Source organism: Thalassophryne amazonica, chromosome 15, assembly GCF_902500255.1.
Source record: "Thalassophryne amazonica chromosome 15, fThaAma1.1, whole genome shotgun sequence".
Taxonomy (NCBI): domain Eukaryota; kingdom Metazoa; phylum Chordata; class Actinopteri; order Batrachoidiformes; family Batrachoididae; genus Thalassophryne; species Thalassophryne amazonica.
The window spans coordinates 14,609,264-14,636,805 of NC_047117.1; the positions used below are offsets into that span (position 1 = coordinate 14,609,264).

At 40.1% G+C, this 27,542-nt stretch overlaps 1 protein-coding gene across 3 annotated transcripts in view; it reads right to left on the reverse strand.

The window, feature by feature from the left end:
* LOC117527072 (protein sidekick-1-like) overlaps positions 1-27,542 on the reverse strand; it is a 747,725-nt gene that overhangs the window by 62,092 nt on the left and 658,091 nt on the right. For all 3 annotated transcript variants that reach the window (XM_034189250.1, XM_034189251.1, XM_034189252.1), the window contains 4 exons: positions 27,223-27,338; positions 20,409-20,595; positions 19,601-19,699; positions 12,037-12,231 (listed from right to left, as the gene is read on the reverse strand). In XM_034189250.1, coding sequence (XP_034045141.1) covers positions 12,037-12,231; positions 19,601-19,699; positions 20,409-20,595; positions 27,223-27,338 — 597 coding nt within the window. The remainder of the gene's footprint in view (positions 1-12,036; positions 12,232-19,600; positions 19,700-20,408; positions 20,596-27,222; positions 27,339-27,542) is intronic.

Here is a 27,542-nt window from a genome sequence, read left to right on the forward strand (position 1 = left end):
AGATCTAAAACTTTTTCCACATACACAATATCACCATTTCTCTCAAATATTGTTCACAAACCAGTCTAAATCTGTGATAGTGAGCACTTCTCCTTTCCTGAGATAATCCATCCCACCTCACAGGTGTGCCATATCAAGATGCTGATTAGACACCATGATTAGTACACAGGTGTGCCTTAGACTGCCCACAATAAAAGGCCACTCTGAAAGGTGCAGTTTTATCACACAGCACAATGCCACAGATGTCGCAAGATTTGAGGGAGCGTGCAATTGGCATGCTGACAGCAGGAATGTCAACCAGAGCTGTTGCTCATGTATTGAATGTTCATTTCTCTACCATAAGCCGTCTCCAAAGGTGTTTCAGAGAATTTGGCAGTACATCCAACCAGCCTCACAACCGCAGACCACGTGTAACCACACCAGGCCAGGACCTCCACATCCAGCATGTTCACCTCCAAGATCGTCTGAGACCAGCCACTCGGACAGCTGCTGAAACAATCGGTTTGCATAACCAAAGAATTTCTGCACAAACTGTCAGAAACCGTCTCAGGGAAGCTCATCTGCATGCTCGTCGTCCTCATCGGGGTCTCGACCTGACTCCAGTTCGTCGTCGTAACCGACTTGAGTGGGCAAATGCTGACATTCGCTGGCATTTGGCATGTTGGAGAGGTGTTCTCTTCACGGATGATGCGAAGGAGATGTGTTGCACTGCATGAGGCAAATGGTGGTCACACCAGATACTGACTGGTATCCCCTCCCAATAAAACAAAACTGCACCTTACAGAGTGGCCTTTTATTGTGGGCAGTCTAAGGCACACCTGTGCACTAATCATGGTGTCTAATCAGCATCTTGATATGGCACACCTGTGAGGTGGGATGGATTATCTCAGCAAAGGAGAAGTGCTCACTATCACAGATTTAGACTGGTTTGTGAACAATATTTGAGGGAAATGGTGATATTGTGTATGTGGAAAAAGTTTTAGATCTTTGAGTTCATCTCATACAAAATGGGAGCAAAACCAAACGTGTTGCATTTATATTTTTGTTGAGTATATATATATATACATACATACATACATACACACACACACACACACACACACAAAAATAATGAATATTTATGAATGCAATAGTAAGAATATCTGGATTTTTTTTTAGATTATGTCTCTCACAGTGGACATGCACCTAAGATGAAAATTTCAGACCCCTCCATGATTTCTAAGTGGGAGAACCTGCAAAATTGCAGGGTGTTCAATTACTTATTTTCCTCACTGTATATATATATATATATATATATATATATATATACATACATACATACATACACACACACACACAAATAATGAATATTTATGAATGCAATAGTAAGAATATTTCATGAGGTGAAAGATGAAATGTTCCATTCAATGACGCATTAAATCGTTTATATAATGCCTAAAATAGATCCTTGTCATTTGATATTTCATTAACTTATAAAGAAGAGAAAAGGGACGTACACCTTTCCTGGTCCTACAGTGTCTGCCAAAGCTTGGTAGTGAGATGCCCCATCTGCGCGGCTCTGACTCTGACAAACACTGCTTTCTCAGGACCCTCCCCGACTCGCTCTCGAGCCCCCCTCAATGCATCCAGCTATCTCATGCATTTCTCAGTGAGTCTGGGCACTGTGTCCAGCTAACCACCTAGTGTGAGCACGTGGCGGCGTGCAATAGGACAAAACGTATAGAACCAAAATTGCACACAAAATAGAACCAAAACTGCATGGTCAATGGAACATAATGGCAAATGGTACGAATAATACATATCATGTGACATACAAACCACCAATCAAATGACTAGGAGCTATACAGTGATTATATAAATATATATAATGTACAAATTGCCACCTAAGGCCGAGTTAAAAAATAATGAAGCCAAAGTATGACATAACCATCAAATTTGTTAAAGTTATCATTTTAGGTATGTTATATATCAGTGTTTCAATATTTCTATTGGTCTCGGTTCAGTCATTGCTAGAAATTATCAGTGCGTATATACTATAATGTGCTAGAACGTAACGCTTGTGACAACAGTTGGAGGTATCTTCTGTAGTAAATATAAGGTTAATTCTTTAACGTTCAACTTTAAAAGATAATAATACAATAATATGCTTTTGGAGCACGGTATGCATTTTCAGAGGTCTGATGTCCACGCCCAGTCACCCAAAATGACATATTTGCCCGAGTTAGACGAGGGCGAATATCTGTCATTTTGGGCGACGGCATGGACGGAGGGACTCAGAAAATGCATACTGCACAACAAATGCATGTTATTTGCATTATTATCACTTTACTGAGATCCACAACATGTAACGCGTACATAACAAGTTGGCTCACTTTAACTTTTGTCGTGCCGGCTGGCATGCGCTGCTCTCCAAATTCGACAGTGCGTTGTGTCGGCTGACACGCACTGTTCTCTGAATTCGGCAGTGCATCCTCATTAAGCTGGCTGCTTTGGCTGCACTGTTCATTGTTGTACTATCCATGAGAAAATCATCCAGAATATCCATATTGGGACCAACACACACACACTTCTCTCCTTTTTATGTTTTCCTCTGCAGAGAGTTTTGTGCTGCGCTATGACGACATTTGTTTACGCACAGCGGGCGGGTATAGCCAGATTGCGTTGACGTAAATCTACGATACCAGCCTAGCAACGCCTCAGTAAAGTGATAATAATGCTAAATATCAATGTCACACAAAATTGATGAAAAAAGTGCTATTTTTGGGGTAAATTTCGCACATATCTCTGGAACCGTGCGGAATTTTTCCATGAAATTTTCAGTACCTGTCAAAGAGACTATAGACAACTCACAGATAAATCTGGATGGTGCTAAATAAAATAACAGCTTGTTCATGACAAATGCAATGCAAATCAGCAGTTAGGCTTCATTATTTTTGAACTTGGCCCTAAACAAATACTCTCTGACACCAAAACTACTGTACACCATATGCTACTGCAAATAGCACGGGCAGCCTGGTGTTACACTTCACATTCTGCATCAGTGTGAGTATTGCAAAGCACGAATGTGTTTAAATAAAACAAGACATCTAACCACACCAGCATCAAAGAAACAATTTCTCAACAGATTGGTGGTCTATGTGTCATTGGTACTCAATTAGGAGATGAAACACGGCCCTCTCCATCAGTATATCTCTGCGTCTGTGTCGCCAGTAGTTGTGTGATGTGTACACGTGCACACACACACACACACAAAATTACACAATGTTGAGGGCCTAACACTTTAATTTCAGGGGCGTCAGGTTATCGATTAAGCCTAGAAATAAAAGCGCTATCGATTCTCTCTGAACTTTAAATAATCTGCACTTATGCTCTCAAACATAAGCACAAGTGCAGTCACGCTGACACTTACTCGCTTTCCTTCCTTTGTTCGTCCTTATCACAAGTAATTTAGCTCAATTCTGTTTGTTTCACCTCCTCCCTCTCTCTCTCTCTCCCTTGTTCTTCCACTAATGCGCCTTCAGTCTTTTCCTGATATTATACCATTTTCCCAGAGCTGCAGAAGAGGTGTGTACATGGGGTGGCTGTAGAGGTGAAAAATGGTTGAAAAGAGGACACGAGAGAATGAGAAGAGCAGGAGATAAAAAGAGCGAAAAAGGCAGTGGCAAAGAAAAAAAAGGTGGCAGTGGAGGCGGATGAGTGCTGTTAAATACGTTGTCCATTATGACTTAACATCCTCATACAGATAAATTTCAGTACAGACAATTCTGGCTCACTGGAGTAGTAGTTCAGTAGTTTTCTCTCTCATGCATGTAGGCACATGCATGCGCAAACACACAGATGCACACATGGTCAAAATAGCCAATTTTCCTTTTCTGGGGATTAAGTTGGTCTCTTCAGGATCATCAGAAAGAAATCTCTATTAGGCTATTCTGTCTATCTCACAGACAGAATGGCCCATTATGTTAGTGAAGTGGAACAGGGATCCACGGACTTCTATTCCAAAGAAATCCTGGTAACGATGCTGCTGATGTTATATCTGAGCCAATTAAAATGCACTACATTAGTCTGACACCATGATTTCAGGATTTCTTACAGATTCACTTTACTGTCACATTATAATACTCTGACTTTTTTAGCCTTCAACACATTACCAAAAGTGCACATAGCCGTCTGCCAAGGGAAATGAGAGTATGAGATCAGCAATGACATATCAAGGCTGTGCACTTCATTCAGACCAAAGTTATTCATGCATTCCACTGCTGACACACCAGCAATGCAAATACATTTTTAAAGCCACACTGGTAACTTTTGACAAGAAGGGTACATTAATTTACATTAGATAATGCAGTAATAAGCAATGACTAAACAGTAATTAAGAGGTACGGTGCATACAGAAAGTATTCACAGCGCTTCACTTTTTCCACATTTTCTTATGTTACAGCCTTATTCCAAAATGGGTGAAGTTTATTGTTTTCCTCAAAATTATCCACACAATACCCCATAATGTCAATATAATTTTTTTTTAATTTTTACAAACTTATAATTTTTGCAAACTTATTAAAAATAAGAAATCACATGTACATAAGTATTCACAGCCTTTTCCGTGAAGCTCAGGACTCTTCTTAGAACTGGCTGCCCATCTAAATTGAGCAACTGGGGAGAAGGACCTTAGTCAGGGAGGTGACCAAGAATCCGATGGTCACTCTATCGGAGCTCCAGCATTCCTCTGTGGGGAGAGGAGAACCTTCCAGAAGGACAACCATCTCTGCAGCAATCCACCAATCAAGCCTGTATGGTAGAGTGGCCAGACGGAAGCCACTCCACAGTAAAAGGCACATGGCAGCCCACCTGGAGTTTGGCAAAAGGCACCTGAAGGACTCTCAGACCATGAGAAACAAAATTCTCCAGTCAGCACAACTATCAGGCCTAAAGTTGATAAAACTGAGAAACCTTTTACCAGTTGTTGCATTACCTTTTTAAGTTGACCCAACTTTTTATTCTTTACAGTGTTTCACATTTTTCCCCTTCTATTTTTTTTTTGTACTGAGACATCTACAAATAATCACAGTCACACGTGACAGCATGTAAACTGACTACAAGAATGTTCAGAATTTTGTAGGCAACTTATTTGTTCCAGTGCAGCCACACTAACAGCCCACAATCCGTGAAATGGTTCTGTGAAAAAGCAAGTACACTGTTTCACAGGGAGCACTTGATTTTCACACTGCAGCATTCATGTAGCGCATTCACACAGTGCACATTTAAGTCATGTCTCCTGACAGAAAATGTCTGAGCTACGTTCTGTGATGTTGGAATAAAAGTCCGCAATATCATGACAGAGCTCCGCATTTTATTTTTCACACCAAATGTCCTCCTGTCAAACTCTTGACAGTGACCATGAATAACAGCCAGCTGCCTGAGCCAGGTGTTAACATCCAACACGTACAGATCAAAATCACTTCAGAGGTATTCAGAGGATGACTTACAAGTATTTGACGAGGAGAATAATGCTTATTTACTGTATGTTAATGTTTGAATAAGGCAGCAAATGCGATATCCATCTAATGTTAATATGTTAACACTTTTAACATTATTCATGACCTATGTATAACATAAATGACATGAAATATTTGCAAGAAATATAACACAAAACAATTAAATATGAAGATTGCATCCTATTTAACTTTAACTTAAAATGGCTCACGTTGTGACTCTTACAGTAGATAAAAATATTACGAATCTTATTTTTTTTATTTTACTTTTTAATCATCAGAGAAAGTGTTTTTCTTACTACTGTCACCTGTGTGCTTGTTATAGGGGTTGGTAAGGTTAGCCCTTACTTGTGGTGAGGCGTCTTGATGCAGCTTTGTTTTTTGGCGCTATACAAAATAAATAAATTTGAATATGTTATTTTGCTTCACTTTAACAAATTTCCAGCCAATTGTGAATGTGCAAAAAGAATAACTACATCCAACATCTCTTTCATTTCAAAAGACCTGCACCCCTGCAGCATCACGGAAAACAAATACCTTTAGTCATAGATTTATTTTTGTTTCCATTGCCTTTTTCAATTAAAAAACTATTAAATCTTAGCCACACTTTGCTTTCATGATATAATTTGCCAGACCACCCTTCTTTGCACACTGCAGCAACTTGAGCAGATACTTAAATTAGTAGATCTACTGAATTATTTTAGAATTGAAAATTGATTTTTTAATTGAAAATTATTTGAATGAAATTGTGACTGCATGAAGTGTAGTTGAATCGAATCATGAGATACTGAAAGATTCATACCCCTATCCATGATGCACCAGTTTTCCAAAGTTCATAGGCACCACAGTTTATTTTTGTACATTAAAATATTTTTGTAATTGTTTTGTAATAAGAGTAAATTATTTGTTCACTGTCTTTTTGCATTTCTGAAAGTCCAGTATTTTTGTTCGGTATGTGTGTTGCAATTTGAGTAGGGATTTAAAAAAAAAACAAAAAATGACATGCAAATGTAATGACAAATTACAACCCCAATTCCAATGAAGTTGGGATGTTTTGTAAACTGTAAATAAAAACAGAATACAATGATTTGCAAATCCTCTTCAACCTATATTTAACTGAATACACCACAAAGACAAGATATTTAATAAAAAGGAGAGTTCTCCGCACTTCTGTATAGCACAAACAAATCTGGTGCAACCAGATAGGACTGATTTGTAAAAAATAAAAACAGCTGGTGCAACACAGAAGTAGGTGCTGAAAACATACAAAAAAGTAGGACTCTGATGAAGTTGTGACTTTCACGTCGAAACGTTAGTCTCTTTTGTATACTTTTTTGTATGTTTTCAGAACCTTATTCAATTTTTCAGCACTTGCCTATGTGTTGCACCAGCTGTTCTTCTTTTTTACAAGATATTTAATGTTCAAACTGATAAACTTTACTGTTTTTGTGCAAATATTTGCTCATTTTTAAATGGATGCCTGCAACACATTTAAAAAAAAGCTGGGACAGTGGTATGTTTACCACTGCGTTGCATCACCTTTCCTTCTAACACTCAATAAGCATTTGGGAACTGAGGACACTAATTGTGAGTGTCATGATTAGGTATAAAAGGAGCATCCCCAAAAGTCTCAGCTGTTCACAAGCAAAGATAGGGTGAGGATCACCACTTTGTGAACAAATGCTTGGAAAAAAATAGTGCAACAGTTTAAGAACAATGTTTCTCAATGTTCAATTGCAAGGAATTTAGGGATTCCATCATCTACAGTCCATAATATAATCAGAAGATTCAGAGAATCTGGAGAACTTTCTACACGTAAGCAGCAATGCCGAAAACCAACATTGAATGCCCGTGACCTTTGATCCCTCAAGCAGCACTGCATTAAAAAATTACAACATTGTGTAAAGGATCTTACCGCCTGGGCTCAGGAACACTTCAGAAAACCATTGTCAGTTAACACAATTCGTTGTTACATCGACAAGTGCAAGTCAAAACTTTACCATGCAAAGTGAAAGCCATACATCAACGACATCCAGAAACACCAATGCCTTCTCTGGGCCCGAGTTCATTTGAAATGGACAGACTCAAAGTGGAAAAGTGTGCGGTGGTCTGATGAGTTCACATTTCAAATTGTTTTTGGAAATCATGGATGCCATGTCCTCCGGACAAAAGAGGAAAAAGACCATCCAGATTGTTACCAGCGCAAAGCTCAAAAGCCAGCATCTGTGATGGTATGGGCGTGTGTTAGTGCCCATGGCATGGGCAACTTACACATCTGTGATGGCACCATCAATGTTGAAAGGTACATCCAGGTTTTGGAGCAACACATGCTGCCATCCAAGCGACGTCTTTTCAAGGACGTCCCTGCTTATTTCAGCAAGACAATGCCAAGCCACATTCTGCACGTGTTACAACAGCGTGGCTTCGTAATAAAAGAGTGCGGATACTAGACTGGCCTGCCTGCAGTCCAGACCTGTCGCCCATTGAAAATGTGTGGCGTATTATAAAGTGCAAAATACGACAACAGAGACCCCGGACTGTTGAACAACTGAAGTCACACATCGAGCAAGAATGGAAAACAATTCCACCTACAAAGCTTCAACAATTAGTGTCCTCAGTTCCCAAACGCTTATTGAGTGTTGTTAGAAGGAAAGGTGATGTAACACAGTGGCAAACATACCACTGTCCCAGCTTTTCTGAAACGTGTTGCAGGCATCCATTTCAAAATGAGTAAATATTTGTACAATAACAATAACGTTTATCAGTTTGACCATTAAATATCTTGTCTTTGTGGTGTATTCAATTAAATATAGGTTGAAGATGATTTGAAACTCATTGTATTCTGTTTTTATTTACATTTTACACAATGTCCCAACTTCACTGGAATTGGGGTTGTATTAATATTATTTTTTATTATTGCCTGACAGATAAAATTTTGCAATCTCAGTATTTTCCAATATCATACTGCCCTGGAGGTCATTATTCATTTATTAATGGTGCTCAGCATATTTATAAATGAGCAAATAATGTTAATAATTTAATACCTTAACATCAACAACATTAATAAATGATTAGCAAACACAGGTAACCACATTAACTTATGTTAATTAATGTACGTAGTCTGATTTTAAAGTGTTACAATCATATTTCAACTCATGTGGCAGGTTTTTGTTTACTTTGTACTGAACAAATTAAAAACACTTGATAATCATCATCGCTCTCTCAGTTGGTGACCACTGCTGGATAAATAACATCATATACACTGATTCTTCATTTGGCAGCACTTATAATCACAGTTGTTTGTATCTTGGCTGTGATAAATGTATGAGTGTGGTTGGTGACTGAAGTAGAAACAGAGAAAGGTGATGCAAACTACAGAAGATGACATAAAAAAAAATGTGTCCAGGACCCAAATAATCATGTGGAAATGCTAAATCTTCCATCAATTTAACAAGTGCCATGTGGAGAAGAAGCTAATGTCATTATCATTCTCCTTCTCACCTCCAAACTCTTTTTTCCCCGCCCACAACAGGGTTGTAAGTATTACACCACATATGGTGAGGAAAGCAAACAGTCAATGTTCAGCCAATGTTTACTTAGGCCGAGACAGCAAGAGTTACTTGGCATGCAGAGTAGATGATATCAATAAACCAATCTCATGGGCTCATAGTCTAGAGTTTGGAGTGTCCGAGTAGAGTTATAGTGCCCTCCAAAAGTACTGGAACACTTGGTATTTCACACATTTTCATTTGTTTATGTCATTTCAAATACAAAAGTTAATAAATAAAAATACTAAAAAATATTCTAAAACTGTGTTCCTTAAACTCAAACTAAAAATCTATACAACTTGATAAAACATAAAAGCCAAGGTGATGGGTTGCATAAGTAATGGGCCACTTTGGTATAATACCCGTAAATAATCAGTTTTATTGCCAGTTTTCTTCAGACAAGTCAGGGGATGGATACATGAACATTTCCAAGTCACTAAATATGTCTTGGACTTTACATCATTTACATCAATTATGAAGAAATACAAACAGCATGGCACTCTATGTTAAATCTGTACGGAGTAGACAGCTCTTAAAAACTGAGTGACTGTGCAACAAAGATCATTTTAGAAATTTGTATTTTTTTGTATTTGAAATGCCATAAACAAATTAAATGTGTGAACTATCAAGTGTTCCAATACTTTTGGAGAGCACTGTAGGGTTTGCAAAAATCCATAAAAGCAAAACATTTGTGGTTTGAGTTTGGCCAGAGACCTTTCTTACTTTACAACAAAGTAATCTCTTTCAGTTTCTTGCAAGCCTCCACTGTCTACTTTTGATTACTGGTGCACAGAGTCTAAACAGTTTTTGTATTCTAACCCTGTGAGATGGAAATAACTTGTGATTTGCAAGTTTTTGCTAAGGAGCACTTCAACATTTTAAAAATGCAGTTTTTTCCCCTACATCTAAACCAACCCACACTTTGAAATGGTCACACTATTTATTTTTTATATTTCATGCAAAACAACAATCAATTCAGCATGCCCTGCTGCTAACACAGTCATGAACTGTCTGAACTCATTCTGTTCTTTTTAACTTCAACTTGGTAAGACATTGACAGTGACAACCACCAATTACCACCCTAAGCTGTGGCGCTCATAACTTTTTAAAAGCTTAAACTTTAGCTGATACAAACAGAATCTACAATAAGTAAGGGCCAAATGCATGTCAAAGTATAATCTTTGACATATTTTCTTGTGTATTTGTATGTCCATCATTTCAAAAACTTTTCATTTGTTACCAAAATAACACATAATGAACAACTGTTCCCATCATTCGTAAGACACCAGATACACAAAGCTGTTGCTTACTTCCTCAACAAAGCCTCACTATAGAGTTGGTATCCACCATGTATTCTATCTTAAATACTGCTGGAGACCTAGTAGAGCTGGGTGATAAATCAAATTTTGACTTCAATTTCAATTTAAAATTCCAGTGATCACAAATATAACATAACTAACATTAAACAACTGTTTATACATATTCCATTTTGCAATAATGCTCTTTTTGCCATGTGTGATGAATCCACACTTTACATCTGAGCCGTGCACCCATTCATGTGAGCACTTTGCTGCTCTAGACAGGTGGGCGTGTCGCCGACAAGCTACTGCAGCTAACACAGACCCTCAAGTCATCAGGCATTACTTAGGGGAGGTGATAGTCCAGTGGTTAAGCCTTGGGCTTGAGACCAGAAGATCCTTGGTTCAAATCCCAGCCTGACCGGAAAATCACTTGGGGCCCTTGGGCAAGGTCCTTAATCCCCTAGTTGCTCCCGGTGTGTAGTGGGCGCCTTGCATGACAGTAGCCTGACATTGATGTGAATGTGAGCCATTGATGTGTAAAGTGCTTTGAGCATCTGATGCAGATGGAAAAGCGCTACATGAATGCAGTCCAATTGCCATTTACCATTTCACTTAAAAATCATTACCAGTAACATGACTGTCTTACATTTAAACAGAACAGTACATTCATGTTTATTTGTCCAATATGTAATTTCTACCGCTGCTGTGCGAGCACGTTGTAGAATCACACCTCTCACGTGGTCGCACTGTGTTCGTGCGCATGCATAGAAGCGTGCACGAAACTGTCACCGCAGGATTGTGCACGGCTGTCCAACCCTCTGTCCATCCCAGTAGCGGCTGGAATTTTTTGAGATTTGCCAATTGTTTTTTTTTTCCGCCTTTTTCGGACAGTTCCTGCCTCGTTCAACCAACTTTTGTGTTATGTGTGAATTTGCCATTAACCATGGAGATATTTATTCCTAAAGAAACAAGGACAAAGTAAAGTTAAACATGTCAGACATTTGCAATAAATTATTTTTTTAATGCTATGCAGCCTGTGTACTGGAAGAGCATTCTGGAGCGGTATTCTGTCAGGCACAATTACTAAACGCCAACATTTCAAACTCGCAAAATGTGAACACTATCAGCGCCAGGTAACTCTGCATGCTCCCTTCCAGAATTTTGTGCACCTGAGTGGACAAATCCCAAATTGCATATTCATAAATAGACAATATGTGCTATTTTGTGCATTTGACAGATGCGATCCTCATTGTGTACAGTTAATAGCTCAACATGCAGCTGTATTTGTGAGTGCAATGGTGTCTGCATGTTTTACACACTCACACACACACACCTTTAGCAAATCAGGCTCTAAATGTCTTATCCAAAGACTCTGACAGGTAGTGTGAGCAGGAATCAAACCCAAGTTATCTTAAATAACTGTGATTTTAACTGTGGCCAAAATAATCATGATCAGTATTCTTGCCATAATTGAGCAGTCCCAGCAGCCAATGCTTTTGTTTGCTCAATTTTTCATACAGGTTAAATCACTCGTGTAGAACCAAGTGCCAAAAGAGTGCAGGTTTTCATATCAATGCAGCACCAAGTGATTTCAGTAATAAACTTCTCCCTTCTGCTTAAAGTGGTGTTAATTTGTCTGCCCCACAGGGGACACAGCTTGAGCCTGCTGGGTTAAATGGCTAATTTGTCCTTTACCTCTACGTTCTGTAGTAATAACCAAAGCTTCTTGTTCTTCCCCCCAGCCCACTGCGGTGCGAGCAGTAAGTCGGAACTCATAGGTCTGCTCCGAGAAAAGGCCGGTGACTGTAAACTGGCGAGCGTTGGATCCAACTTCGACTGTGGTCCATCGCTGAGGGTCCCTGCTGCTGAGGCGGTAGGAGATCTGGTAGCCTGGAGAGAGACAGAAGGAAAGACAGGAGGAGGAAGAGCACTGAATCTGTGTGAAATTTGTATCTGTGAGTGTCTGTCGTATTTTAGACAACAGACAAGACAGGAAATCGTCGGAATCCACAATATCATCCACAACACAGTCACATTCAAACCAACACCTGCGAGCAAACAGTTTTCTGCAGCCTTTAAAAATGTTCAACACAGTTCTCTGGAGATTTGATCCATGCAGCAGGATGAGAACTCACCAAAGCATTTCTATTTGCATATTTGTGTACATGCAGCCTTCAGAGTGTAAGGGCTCTCCCACCCTGCTCCTGTAGAGCACCTGCTCTGCATATTTTCCATCACTCCCTGCTCTTCTCAAAACTGATTAGCCAAGCCTGGTGTCTTCTGCCTCTTGACTGGCAGAACACAACTAAGGGCCTGGTCAAACGGCACACGGCATTAGCTGAATGAAGGAAAAAAGTCACAAAATCACAAATCGTCGAGAAAAAGTGGACGAATGAGCCTGTACTTCTCCCATCACTGAAAAGCCTGCGAGTCCAGAGCACATAAAAAAACAAAACAAAACCGCTGCTTTTTAAAACAAAATCAAAACAAAACATTCGTGATGACATGACTTGACAGAAAAAGTGCCAGCCTGTGATCATTTCTGCGCTCTCCACAGCACCTGCAGGTGCGAGATCTGGTTGTCATGACAACAGGTTTGTCTTCAGAACAACAATGGGTGCACACACATGCACGTTCCAGCCACAGATGGTATGCGAATGTGTGCACAGCCATTTGTGGCACGCTGTTTGTATGTGTGTGCACAGCCTCCCCAGCCAGAGGCGGCTGGAATGTGCATAAATAGCTAAAGTAGTTGATCAAACGTTCTTGTCGCTATTGTTTCTGTATGACAACGTCGTTTTTCATCCCACAGATGGATGAGTTACGTTCAGCTCGTCAGATCTTTAGTTATTGATCTGTTCAGATATCGTCAATGTCTGCACAAGACGTCGGAGTTGGACGACGGAACGTTGACAGTACGGGAATTACGCAAACGATGAGGAACCGTCAAGACAAAGCAAAAAGGAATACGGATGAATTGAAGTTGTCATCGGGATTCCTTCACATTTTTCAACAGTTTGAAAATTCTGACAAAGTGCTAGCTACAGAAGCTGGACGACGGTTAAACGATGTCTCCGAAAGTCATCGCAAGTCCAGATTTCTTGTTTTGTTTCATTTTGCCTTCGGTGTCCTTCGTTAGTGCTGTGTGACCGGGGCTTAAGTTAATTAGCTATGGTAAGAGCACAGAAATATGGCTAATATGCAGGGCAAGTGTTCTTGAGGAGTTGGGATTAAAGTCCTTGTTTTAAAGTTTACCATAAATGGAACCAACTACAAACAAAGCCATAACTATATTTGTTTGCTTCTCAGATTTTTTTTGCAGAATTACCTGATTAATTGCTTTTATAAGATGATGAACCTATTAAATGCTGTTGAAGATCTGGAAAAGATTCACTAGTAAATTATACTTTTCTTTAATACTGCAAAATCAGGATGCCTTAGGCACCAGTTCTCTCTGGAGGATCCTTCGATACCACTGTACTGTGAGGCAACACCAGCTACAGCTTTATGGGCATGTGGCACTGTACCCAGGAAGGTCAGAAATCTTTCCTCAAACATTGATTTTGACCTGAACCAGAGTATTAGACATCACAGCTTTGTTATTTGACAGCTCGGAATGAGAGGGGTTGGAAAGATAATGTCTGTCAATATAATAAAAAAGGCCACGGCCTGCACAACTGATTGTCCACAGAGGCAATTCAGCCCAGAACCTTCTTGCAATCCAAGTGTGAAAAGTAAAGGTCAGTGCATAATACCTGGACAAAGACACTGTGGGCTGAAGAGTCAAAGTTCCCTGCTTTCAACACGGACAAGAGAGAAGTGAAAAATTTGTAACTACATCACTGATACTTTGCAGCTGTGTTAGTCGTGTGTGCTGAATGTCTCCTTCCTTTGGCCAGCTGTGTTTTATTGTTTGTTTTTTCCCCTTTCATGCTCATGCTTAACGGTTCCCACATCATTTCCAGGGACGGACGCAAGACATCAGCAAAATGATAAATGAATCACAATGTTAAGGGGGAAAAAAAAAAACAGAATTCTAGTACCAGTTCTGTGAGCATTATAATCCTTTCTGTGCAGTAAGAAATTTGGACAGTGACCATTTTTCCCCCCTGATAAACCATCATGATGGAGTTGAAGTGCGACAACCAAGATGTTTTTGTAGTGTAGACTTTCAGTTTTAGTTGAACGCACTGAACATAAATAACTTGGATGGAGTGGCACAAAGAAGGACTTTTTTAAAATCTGTTTTCTTGTATTAACATCCTTCACTACTCCACTGTAAAGCTGTATAACTGGCGATGCCAGAGACAAATCTTGCACTATGCACAGTTTCAAGTTCAACACGTTCACCATATATCGATATATTTCTGTTGGTTGAGAAATCTATTGAGAGTCTGGATGTTAGTTTTGATCCAGGATAATCGCAAGCCTCACTCACTCATCTTCAACCGCTTAGTCCAATTAAGGGTCGTGGGGGGGCTGGAGCCTATCCCAGAAGTCACAGAGCGTGAGGCGGCAGCCTGGACAGGATGCCAGTCTGTCGCAGTAATTGCAAACCTAAACAGTGTAATTCCATCGATTCCACAAAATCAAGGTCAGTAAACCTTTCTTCTCCAAAAAAAAAAAAAAAAAAAAAAAAGCACCAAAGATGCTGGTTTCCGCTGGTTTCCACAACCCAAGTCAACACCTGGTCCATGCAAGTAAACCGTGCAGTCTCAGATTTACTTTATATGGTCACTTGACAAAACTGCATTGTTTTCATACAAATGCACAAGACGACTGGACTTCAGTCCAGAGGATTCTTTGGTGGTGCTCTGGAACTGACTCCAATAGACAAACTAACATCAGATCCTTTTCCAGTCACTCATGAGAGTGGATTGTTCTTTTTTTTAAATCTCTTTCAGACATATCTGCCATGAAACCCTAAAACAGGAAATAAACACAGAAGATGTTTTGTGTGTCTTTGCTTAAGAAGATTCCCATCCCCTTGTTTGTCCTCTTTGTGGGACCAATCATCAATCAAAATGCATTTGCATTCTCAATTGGTCCCACATGTCCTCATGCTTGTGTTGTAAAACCCAGAATGGTTAAAGGCTGCACTGCTCACATAATGGCACTCTTACACACACACACACACACACACACACACACACACACACACACACACACACACACACACACACACACACACACACACACACACACACACACACACACACACACACACACACACACACAATGACAGTATATAAACACAAGAAATATTTTGTCCTGTTGGTTGTGATTCATAGTGTACAGAGTGGGTGTCTGTTTCTCTGTCTCCTGTGCACTAGGCCATGTAATAACATCAGCACCCTTCACCACACATCTCACACACACACACACACTGGAATCACTGATCCCCAACCAGGCTTTTGACAGACCACTGACCTCCGACAAAGGCTCTATGTATGAAGATTGTGTCATACACCTCCCATAAACAAGCACACTCACGCACGTGCACAAACACATAAGTGTGTGAAGAGCAACGCTTGTGCTGAGGTGATTAATTCACAATAAGACTATCAGTATGATAATCTGCTCAGAAGCAGCTAATCTGGTTGTCCTGGTGCTAATCTCATCACATATCCTGGCTGTATGTTAATGTGAAGCAAGTGTGTGGCAGATTATTGGCAAACAGATAGACTGCAAATCCTCTTGTATCTAAACAAATGGGTCAGCAGTACACCTTTACATTCTCTGCTGAATATCATTAGAGCATCTCTGCAGAGCAGATACAGTACATGAGGCTAAATCTCCAGTGCACGATATTTTGTCATTTAAATTTAAGACCAGCTCTTTGTTTCTAACTACCCACAGAAAAACGAAACATTCTTCCTTAAAAGTTTTTTTTTTATTTTGCTCAACATACACATACAGTATATGTTACTGCCAAAGTTCATTTATGTCAATTTTATAGCCAGAGCCGCTTCAAACCCTTTGTAAAGTTTTAAGGACATCATTGTACTGTGGTGCAACTACATGGGGTCACATACTGCAAATCTTCCTGTCTAATCACAATTACCTTACTAAGATTTCATAAATGCTCAGTGGGAAAGAAGTTCATGAGCCATTGAGCAAGTCTGATTAAGCTCTAAATACTGGGGAAAGTGGAGGCGTAAATGTTCGTAGTGAGTTCATGGATGTAAAGTCAGACTCTTCTGGTCACTCAGTGGCAAGTAACTGGGACTAAATTCCATTAAGAATGATCCTTGAGAGCAGTGTAATATCCCAGTAGTTGCTGCAATCCAGGTAATCACTCTTTCTATTCCAGAGTGGGATGACTGGTCCTTTCTTCCAGCCCCCTGGGGATCACACCAGTCTCCCAGATTGAAACACAGAATGTTTGCAATGCCCGGTTGCCCGTTTCTCCACCCACCTGGAAGAGTTCAGCTCTAATTCCACAAAAAAACCCCAAAAAAAACAGACAAATCACCACAACAGATGATGTTTTGTCCAGATCTATTGCAAGTATTGAACAACTCTAGAGAGTTAGATTAAATATGCATGATTAGTCGTCACGTTAGTGTCGTACAAATCACAAATTGAGAGCGGCAGTGTGTGTGCATGTGTGTGTGCCAAAAAGAAAATAGTTTAAAATTAAAATGTCTCACTACAATGATTCCATTTGATTTTTGCATGATTAACATAATAAAAATCCATGAGTTTTGCCATTTCCACTTGTTCACACAATTTCATTGCAAAAATACGGCAACAAGCTTTGCAGTTTTGTGGAAAACCTACAACAATCTCCCCTGTCAAAGAATTTTGAAATTCTGGAGAAACTGCTAAAATGCCCCCCCCCCACACACACACACTTAGCAAGGACACAGCAGGAGTTTATGTGTGTGGGTGTCTGTGTGATAAAAAAAGAGTGTGAGATTGGCCCTCCCACTCATCCTTCTGTCACAGAGTAGTGTCACACTAAATGTCCTTCCCCGTTCTATACAGTCACACATCACTCACACGCTCCTGCTCGACGCCCCCCGTGTGATACACTCACCTGTCCCTGTGCTCACCTCACTTCCCTACATCTCCTCTCTGCCGTCTCCACCCTCCTGTCCTCTCTGTTTCCATCTCAGCAGATCTCCCATTCCTCTCGCTTCGCCTTCTCTTCATTAATCTGGCCGTTCTGATTCACTCATGCTGTGATTTGCAGTTTCAGAAACAACTAATATGTGTGAATCTCAGTGTGGATATGAGGGTATGTATGCAGCAGGAAAGCTGTTGTGCTTCAGCAGCTATAATAGCTTTTTACTCGAATGCAAGCCTGAAGAGTGACACACACACACACACACACACACACACACACACACACACACACACACACACACACACACACACACACACACACACACACGATCCTCAGCCGTGAAGTGGAGAGTAGGGAGCTGACCGTTGTTTGAAAGCTAAAAACAGATATTTTCCATTTTATGGCTTTTAATTTCATTCTCCTCTTGACAGATCAGTGTGATGCATGTGTCTGCACGTGTGCACGCATGTGTTTGGGAAGCGACGATATAGAGTATCACAACAATTTGATTTAACATCCAGCCACTGTGAAATCTCACATTTTACTCAGGATCTGAATATGCTTGATGCTTTCAAAAATGACAGCTGTTTTTGGAAAAAGTAAATTAACAAAACATATTCAATTATTAATATCACTGACATTGGAGAGACAAAAACTGAATTAAAATTTTTTGTTGTACTGTGATATTTGTGAATTCCAAACAGTAGGGGTGTAACAACTGAACTGAATCGAATTGAAAATCTATTTTAAATATAAATACAACTACAGCAATACATGGATGCCTGAATAGATGTAAATATACTATCAACTTGTCGATGCTTCAAAAATTGGTTGAGTTAATTTGATTTCACTCCTATATCCGTATGTTCAAACTCTCCTAATAGCTCAAAGGTTGGCACAAGGTTCTCTTGAGACTGCTCAAAGGAATGTTAATTCTGCGAGGGAAAAACAAGATCAGTATGTGTGACAGTGCTAGGAGGTATAACGGGTAAATGTACCCATTTGAACTACTTTACATTTGGTCCACAATTTGTTAGTACAACCCCAATTCCAATGAAGTTGGGACATTGTGTAAAAAGCTTATTGAGTGTTGTTAGAAGGAAAGGTGATGTAACACAGTGGTAAACATACCACTGTCCCAACTTTTTTTTAAACGTGTTGCAGGCATCCATTTCAAAATGAGCAAATATTTGCACAAAAACAAAAAAGTTTATCAGTTTGAATATTAAATATTTTGTCTTTGTGGCGTATTTAATTGAATATAGTTTGAAGAGGATTTGCAAATCATTGTATTCTGTTTTTATTTACATTTCACACAATGTCCCACCTTCACTAGAATTGGGGTTGTAGTTATATCCATTCACAACCAGAAAGTAATGCAATGCCATTTAAGCTATGATAATAACAGCTGGCTACTTCTTCTACACTGTGCTTTCAGCTACTTTAGACAAAGAATACAAAGAATTCTATTGAATTGCATCAAATCATTCTATTAAAAAAGGTATCATTATTGAATCGCATTATAGTGCATGTGCCGAGATATATATTGTATCATATTATCAGGGAGAGTTGCTGATACAGCTACTGTCAGAAGGTTGTGGATTCAAACCCAGCCCAGTTCTCTTCTCAGTATCTGCATTCATCTGATTCATCCAACAGTCTGTATGTGAGTCCAGTGATGGACTATCCAGAGTGTAGCTTGCCCGTCTCCCAGTGTGTGTTATAACCCCCCAATTCAGCTCTTTGGCCAATTCCTCAGGAAACCTTTGGCAGATTTCCCTCACATTTTGTGCAATGTTAATAGGTGTCCACACTGTGCTGTCCATGATCATTTAACCATTTTGAAAGTAGCTACATTGCCAATTTAGGGCCATAAAAATATTTCTAATTTTATACTGTGGTAGTTTTAAAGTGGACATTTTCTGTCCTGTAGTGGCTGCAAGCTTAATGAACATTATTAAATTTATGAGCCCTCACTGGATAAGCCGCCCAGTGTGGGCGTGATGGTGGTGGTTGTCTGTGTGTGTGTGTGTGTGTGTGTCTGGGCGGGGGGTGCTTATGAAGTTGGAAACTAGGAAAGAGCCCTGGACTGTTCTGTGCAAATCTACTGCCAAGCGTGTTGGTACTGAAACTCTAAAACACACGATTATCACTTGAACATTTCACTCGGTGTTGGACTTTGCTTACCTAATATGATACCGTTTGGGCTTGTGGGTGGCTGCCACACCACCCTAACTGATGTAAGTCGAACTTCTGGAAACACCATCCTCACAGGAGGGCCAGGAACTGGGTTGAGGGGAATGGGGCGAGAGGAGGAGCATGAAAGAGAAGCAAGGGAGTTATATACAACATGTACAACAGGACTCCATCAATACTGCAATAAAGAACTTCTCGGCATAAAGCATTTATATTCTAACAGGATGGGATGAAAGCACTAAGACTCAAAGATGCATGTGCACATACCAATGAGCACCTTATACATTTTTAAGAGGCACTTCTAAAAGACAAAAAAGAAAGAAAATGTAATTTTTGTTTGAACTTCCCACCGTCTCATCTCTCATGCTGATAACAGTGCATGTTCCATGCCATCAAACACACACACACACACACACACACACACACACGCACACACTACTGTGTGAGAAAGTGAGTGTGGGTGCGACTGACAAAAGGATGGAGGTTTGTAAAACAATGCTGGACGTCGACCTCTCTGTTCTTATTTATCCTGAAATGTGAAATTCCTTTGAAACATGGCACTATTTGGTCTTTTCTGTGTGTGTTTTTGAGTAAATGTGTGTGTGTGTGTGTGTGTGTGTGTGTGTGCACTTGTGATTTGCAAAGTTGAGGGTGTTCAAGGTGTAAACTAAACCCAGGGGATAAAGCTAGAGATAAGCAAAGCTGTACTGAGAGCACAGATGCGAAAAATAAAATAAAATAAAAAGTGTGCTACAGAGATGAGACTTAAGAAATAAAAACAGAGTTTGAGAGATGCTACCATCCTCTTTAGTCCTCAGTTGTATGGGCGTGCTGGGTGGGCCGTCACCCATCTGTGTGTACGCCAGGACCTGCAGCACGTACACTGCGTACTTTTGTAGCACACCAATGACAAGCAACGTACTCCCCTCTCCTTCTTTTACTTCAACACTGGGTGGCGCCACTGAGTCTTTCTCACTGTATAAGATCTGGACAGACACATAGAAACACAAGTGTGTAAGTGTCACATATACAGTCATAAGTACAGAATAAGAAGCACTTGAATAGTCAAATGTCTCACAGAGTCATATCTGATAACCGTACTGTGCAAAGGATTCATGCATACAAGAAAGGTTATTGCTGTTGGAATGATTTATGCAAATTCAGTTACTCCTGGTGTGCTGATGAGCACCTTGCATACGAGTTCAGACAAAGTTTGAGGGTGTGTGAACGGAGGAATGGGAGGTATCTGGGTTCAATGTAGTCCATTTACGTAGCATTCTTTACAAATATGAAGTCTGACTTACAAAGCCTTCTCAGGTAAATGCTGTTAGAAAAAAATGTTTTGCATTAATATGCAAATATATGCAACAAACACCTTTAAATTCACATCATCTACTCCCTTGGGGGTACCTATGGTGTAAGTATGAAGTGTTGCCCATGTATTGTTAATGAGCTAATGTGCACACAAAACAAATCATTCTCATTAATATGCAAATATATGAATCAAGCATCCTGAAAAGGGAACTCTGGAATTTTTCTTCTGGTTACAACAGAAGTGAGCTCCTTGTCAACAATCTACTTATAATGACTGAGTGAAGACAGGCGGCGCCGAAAGAGCAGGAGACGAGGGTAAGTAGCTTCCTGCACAATCAGTGGTTTTATGAAGGTTCTTTATCTTTAGTGAGGTAAACATGCACATGTTTACCACCGCAGGGATTCTCACCGTGACATCGGACATTTCTACTGACATTCTCACATATTTAGTGGCAACATGAAGCATTTTTAGCTCGCCCCATAAAACTATATAGTGCCACGGTTTAGCCCATGACGTGATTTGCATGTTGAATCAATATTGCACAGAATTAAATCTTTTCTGTCCTGAGTAAAAAGATGAATCCAAACATGCTGGTGCCACGGATCTCCGCATTCACCACACCATACAGAACAGCCCACAGTCCAGGACAGCAACCATCTGGGCAGACAACTGATCCATGCCCACCTCTCGTAAGCAGCTATCTATCTGTTGCAGCCAGGTAAAGCATGGGCATCCTCTTTATCTTCTCCAGCCGCTGAGGTCCTTAACTCTCAGACACCTGCACGCTGCATCGTGTGCAGAGAGAGAAACATTGCACATGGTCAAAATGTCATAGCTGGCACTCCCTCACAGTTCAAGTGATAGTCCTCATCTTATTCTCTTCAAGTAACCGCTAATTCGACACAAAGTCCAAGATCTTCTGAAGAAATCCCATATCAATGACACTGAGTTCTTCATTAGGTCAATGGTTAGCATCCAAGTCTCAAAACCCATACAGTAAAACAGGTAGCACCAGGAACCCTAAAACCTTGGACCTTTGTTTTCCAGAAAAGATATCGGCATCACCAAATGCCTCTGTCCAGTGACCTCATGATTCCAGAAGATCTTCCCAGGCATCTATCAGTCTCAAAGTTGAGGACTCAGAGACATGAATATCACTCCCAAGGTACACTGCATCCGGAACGTATTCAGGGCGCTTCACTTTTTCCACATTTTGTTATGTTACAGTCTTATTCCAAAATGGAGTAAATTCATTTTTCCCTCAAAAACACCCCATAATGAGAACATAAAAAAGTATTTTTGAAATTTTTGCAACTTTATTATAAATTTATTAAAAATAGTAAGTCCCTTCGGCTGCTCCGTTGTTTGCACTTGGGGTCGCCACAGCAAATCCAACATGGATCTGCATGTTGAATTGGCACAGGTTTTACGCCGGATGCCCTTCCTGACGCAACTCCACATTACATGGAGAAATGTGGCAGGGGTGGGATTTGAACCCGGAACCTTCTGCACTGAAACCAAGTGCATTAACCACTTGGCCACCACCCTGCTTATAAATTTATTAAAAATAAAAAACTTAAAAAAAAAAAAAAAAATCACATGTACATAAGTATTCCCACCCTTTGCTCAATACATTGTTGATGCACCTTTGGCAGCAATTACAGTCTCAAGTCTGAGAGTCCTTCAGGTACCTTTTGCCAAACTCCAGGCGGGCTGCCATGTGCCTTTTACTAAGGAGTGTCTTCTGTCTGGCCACTCTGCAGCAATCTACCACTCAGGACTGTATGGTCAAGATGGTTGTCCTTCTAGAAGGTCCTCCTCTGTCCACAGAAGAATGGAGCTCTGACAGAGGGACCATCGGGTTCTTGGTCACCTCCCTGACTAAGGTCCTTCTCTCCCAATCGCTCATTTTAGATGGCCAGCCAGTTCTAAGAAGAGTCCTGGTGGATCTGAACATCTTCCATTTATGGATGATGGAGGCCACTGTGCTCATTGGGACCTTCAAAACAACAGAAATGTTTCTGTATCCTTTCCCAGATTTGTGCCTCAAGACAATCCTGTCTCGGAGGTCGACAGACAATTCCTTTGACTTCATGCTTGGTTTGTGCTTGACATGCACTGTCAACTGTGGGGCCTTATAAGTAGACAGGTGTGTGTCTTTCCAAATCATGTCCAGTCAACTGAATTTACCCCAGGTGGACTCCAATTAAACTGTAGAAACATCTCAAGGATGACCAGTGGAAACAGCATATACCTAAACTCAATTCTGAGTTTCACGGAAAAGGCTGAGACCACTTATGTACGTGTGATTTCTTATTTTTTTTGTTTTTGTTTTAATAAATTTGCAAAAAACAAACAAACAAAAACTTTTTCACATTGTCATTATGGGGTGTTGTGTGTAGAATGTTTGAGGAAAAAAAATATTTCATCCATTTTAGAATAAAGCTATAACATAACAAAATGTGGAAAAGGTGAAATGCTGTGAATACTTTCTGGATGCACTTTAAATGAATGTCTCTACCATTTTAACACACCTGATGCAGATAAACGTCTGATGGCTGAGTCCAGGAAGTCACTGACATCCTGGATCACAGTCATGATCCAGGATAATTGCAAACCCAAATGCTGATTCCTCACTTAACTAGTGTTGCCACAGTAACTTTGAAAAGTTACTTCATTAGTTACTTTAGTTATATTATACAGTTACTTTATATAATTACTTCATTAGCAGCTGCAAACAACTTTTCAGCAGCTGCTAAATGTAACTAATAAAGTAAGTATTAATCTAACGTGGTTATTTTTAAGAATACTCAACTTACTTTGCTGATTACTCAATCTTAAGCATAACCAAGATAGATTACCAGTTACCTTAGTAGTTACATTCAGCAGCTGCTGACTACTTGTCGGTATTCATTCAGTATTCACGTGGTTATTTGTCCTGCCATGATGTGTTTCACCTGCCACTCATTACTTTAGTTTGGTATTTTAGTCACACCCGTTCGGTTCCTCACTGCTGGTCAATTATTTCCTGTTCATCATTCCTGATCCACGCTCTGTCATCCTGTGCCAGTGTTGTCATCTGTTAGTAAGTGTTCTTCTCACTGTTGGGTTTTGTTGAAGGATTTTGGGATTATCACATCAACTGTTTGTTCACTGTGACTGCTGAAGGATTTTGGATTTTCACATCGTTTGTTCACTTTGACTGTTGGAAGATTTTGGATTTTGGTCACCTGGAAGTGTTGTTCATTCTTGCATAATCATTGTCACCTGGAGAACTGAACACCTGTTCTTTTGCACCCAACCATCTTGTGTTTGCTGCCTGCATCCCAAGATCCAGTCATTGCCTTCAGTGGTTCAAAGCATAACAGTCTCTGCACATACAAATATGCACAGGTACAGTGACTTTATGACCTGCATACTGCTGAGGAACATAATACTGGATGAGTGGACAATTAAAACCAATTCATATTTTGCAAATACTACATGCAAAGTTTACCAGGTTTACCATTTGCAGCAACTTAGATCTTGAACTTACTCTAAAAAAGTACACAATGCACTTACAATATATTTAATATATTTAATTGCATGTGTACAACATTTGCTCTTTCTTGTTCTTTCCATGTCTTTTCACCACGACCAAGAACCATCTGCTGAACTTGAAATCATTTTGAAAGAAAATGTCACCTCTTAAATGTCTAAAAAGAGAAGCAGTCGGTAGAAGTGCCTGGCAGGTGGCAGAACTATTCATTGTCTGCTGCAGGATAGAAGGTGTTGAAGAGTTGCTGCTGACAGAAGCTTCTCTTCTATTAACATGGTAGGGATGTCGCTCAGTGCGTTCCTCAGGAGAGCACAAGAAAACAGTGATGTGTGATGTGCTCTGGGTAGTGGTGGGAAAATATGACCTGACTGTTACACTGTATTTTAAAGGCATCAGATGGTGATGGTGTATATCACAGTATCATTCACAGCCCGTTCTGTCCACAAAGACCAGATTAATGGGAGCATTCGTTTTCAAATTAGCTCTGAAATTGAACTTTCCTCTGCTTGAACAGAAAAAAATACAGGCAAGCTGGCCAATGTCATCTGTGAAGTTAAAATTCAAACAGGGAAGTGGAGTATATTACAATAAATTCCTGCAGGGTGGAGAACCTGCAAAAAAACAAGCCACACCACATGAATGTACAAAAGGGGTGTGTGACTGCCAATGAATGGGACACTCCAGGCAAAATATGATGACAGCATGCACTTCAACAGAATTTTTTAAAATCCTCCACAACAGACAGCATCACGTTGTGGTTTCCAACAAGGACACACTCCTCCACATTAAAACGAAACTACAAACAACAGACACTTGAATGATCTGATACATGCAGCCAAGTCTGTGCAGGTTGTGTTCAGTATAACAATGTATGTCTGGCGAAGATACACAGCACTGTGTACAGTAAAACAGCTTAGGCACTGTGTTTGTGTTTCTCTAATTTGTACTGCTTTTAATTATGGTTATTTCAACGTGCAATTGTTGATGTTAAAGCACTTTTAATTGTATAATTTTGAAAATACTATGCAAATGAACTTATTACCTGAGGCCAAAATATGGCCATTGGGTATTACGAAGGCTTTGCATCCGTCTCTCTGTCTCTGTGCTCAGCATAATTTCACTCCCAGGGGTGGTGGCCAAGTGGTTAATGCGCTTGGTTTCAGTTCAGAAGGTTCCAGGTTCAAATACCACCCCTGCCACATTTCTCCATGTAATGTGGAGTTGCGTCAGGAAGGGCATCCAGCGTAAAACTTGTGCCAATTCAACATGCAGATCCACCTTGGATATACTGTGGCGACCCTGAGTGCAAACAAGGGAGCAGCCGAAGGGACTTACTTTTTACTTTCACGGTCTTCAAATTCACAGGGAACATTCTTGGGACAAAGACCTTGGACAAGTTCAAAGATGGCTAACATTGAGTTGTTTTAAGTGGTCAAAAGGTCACATTCTGTTTCCTATTTTTATGCTCATATGGCTGACAGCATGAATCATGCAAATATGCTTTTTGTGGTGGTGGTGGTGGTGGTGGGGGTGTCAGGATTCTGGGAAGGACACAGTGACAGCTAATCAGAGTAGAGAGGCACCGTGATTACACTGGCTGCTCTCTCTCTGGCTGCTAATCCAACATGGTGGAATCGGCTCTGCAACCACTGCTTATGTAAAAGCTAGCAAGAAATACACACTCCTAAAACTGAAAACGCTGTTTTTGTAACCTGATAACGTCCCTGGAGTGATTTGCAACACATCTTGTGGACGTCAGCATGCACACGCATCACACACGGTCAAAGGTCTTTTCAAAAGCTTCTGGTCTTTTCAAAAGATAATGTATGCGCACACGCACACCCCCCTGTGGATGATGTTACAAGGTAAATAAAATATTGTTTATGACTGACTGGTTGATTGGTTGAGTTTATTCTGCAACATCATATGGCTGAGGGTATTTTAGTCATTGTGCTCTATTTTTTTCTATTATTTTGCATTCTAGTGTTATGCTTTCTGAATGGTTTCTAAAAATTAGATGCCACCATAATTAAAAGTATACATGTTTATCATCAAGTTCTTCTGACTTCTCCCATTTGTGTGTCCAGGGCTGCCACAGGGGATCTGGTATTTTATAATTTGGCACAAGTTTAATGCCAGATGCCCTACTGGACGCAACTCCGAATATGTACAAATAAAATGGTACACATAGGTCTGTCCTAAATTACAGCCCATACTTTAATTTATTAACAAAATCAATGATTTATCTAAAGCAAAACTTGTTGAAAGTTATAATTTGAAATATTCTCATAATAAACAAACCATCTTGCCAAACAGAAGGCCTGTCAAGATTTTCCTAAGTGAGCAATCAGACTATTTTTCTGCAACAAATTATACTGAAATGCATTATTTTTCTGAAAGGGAATTAAACATTAACAGCTTATTCATATGCACGCACACAATTAAACATACACTCTGACACCCACTTGCTGCGGTGGAGCACTTTTAAAAGCAGTAATGTGGGTTGAACAAACTCCAGCAGTTACAGAACATTACATCATCTTATCGCAGGGCTTTGTGTGCAGGTCTGTGAGCCAAAGTGAATGTGAAGGTGTTGGAATAAGTGATAATGGGTGGAGAGGGTCAAGTGACAATGCCAAAGTAAAACTATTTATATGTGTGGTGTTTTGTTTTGTTTTTTATAGGTTCCAGCCCCCTGCAAGCCGATCTTGGATAAGCAGTTGAAGATGAGTGTGTGTGTTTTTGTTTAATTTTACACACCTTATATCCAAGTATGACTCCATTCTTTTGTGCCTGAGGGATCGGAGACCATGTGAGCAGGATCCTGGTGGAACTCACTGCCTCAGCAGTCACATTCACTGGAGCTCCAGATGGCACTAGAGAAGACACACACACACACACACACACACACACACACACACACACACACACACACACACACACACACACACACACACACACACACACACACACACACACACACACACACACACAAACTCAGCACAACTTCATTCTTTGAACCAGTCTTCGATTTTGTCTCAATCATGTCCCCCTGCTTTTCCCTCCCTCTATCTGTCATT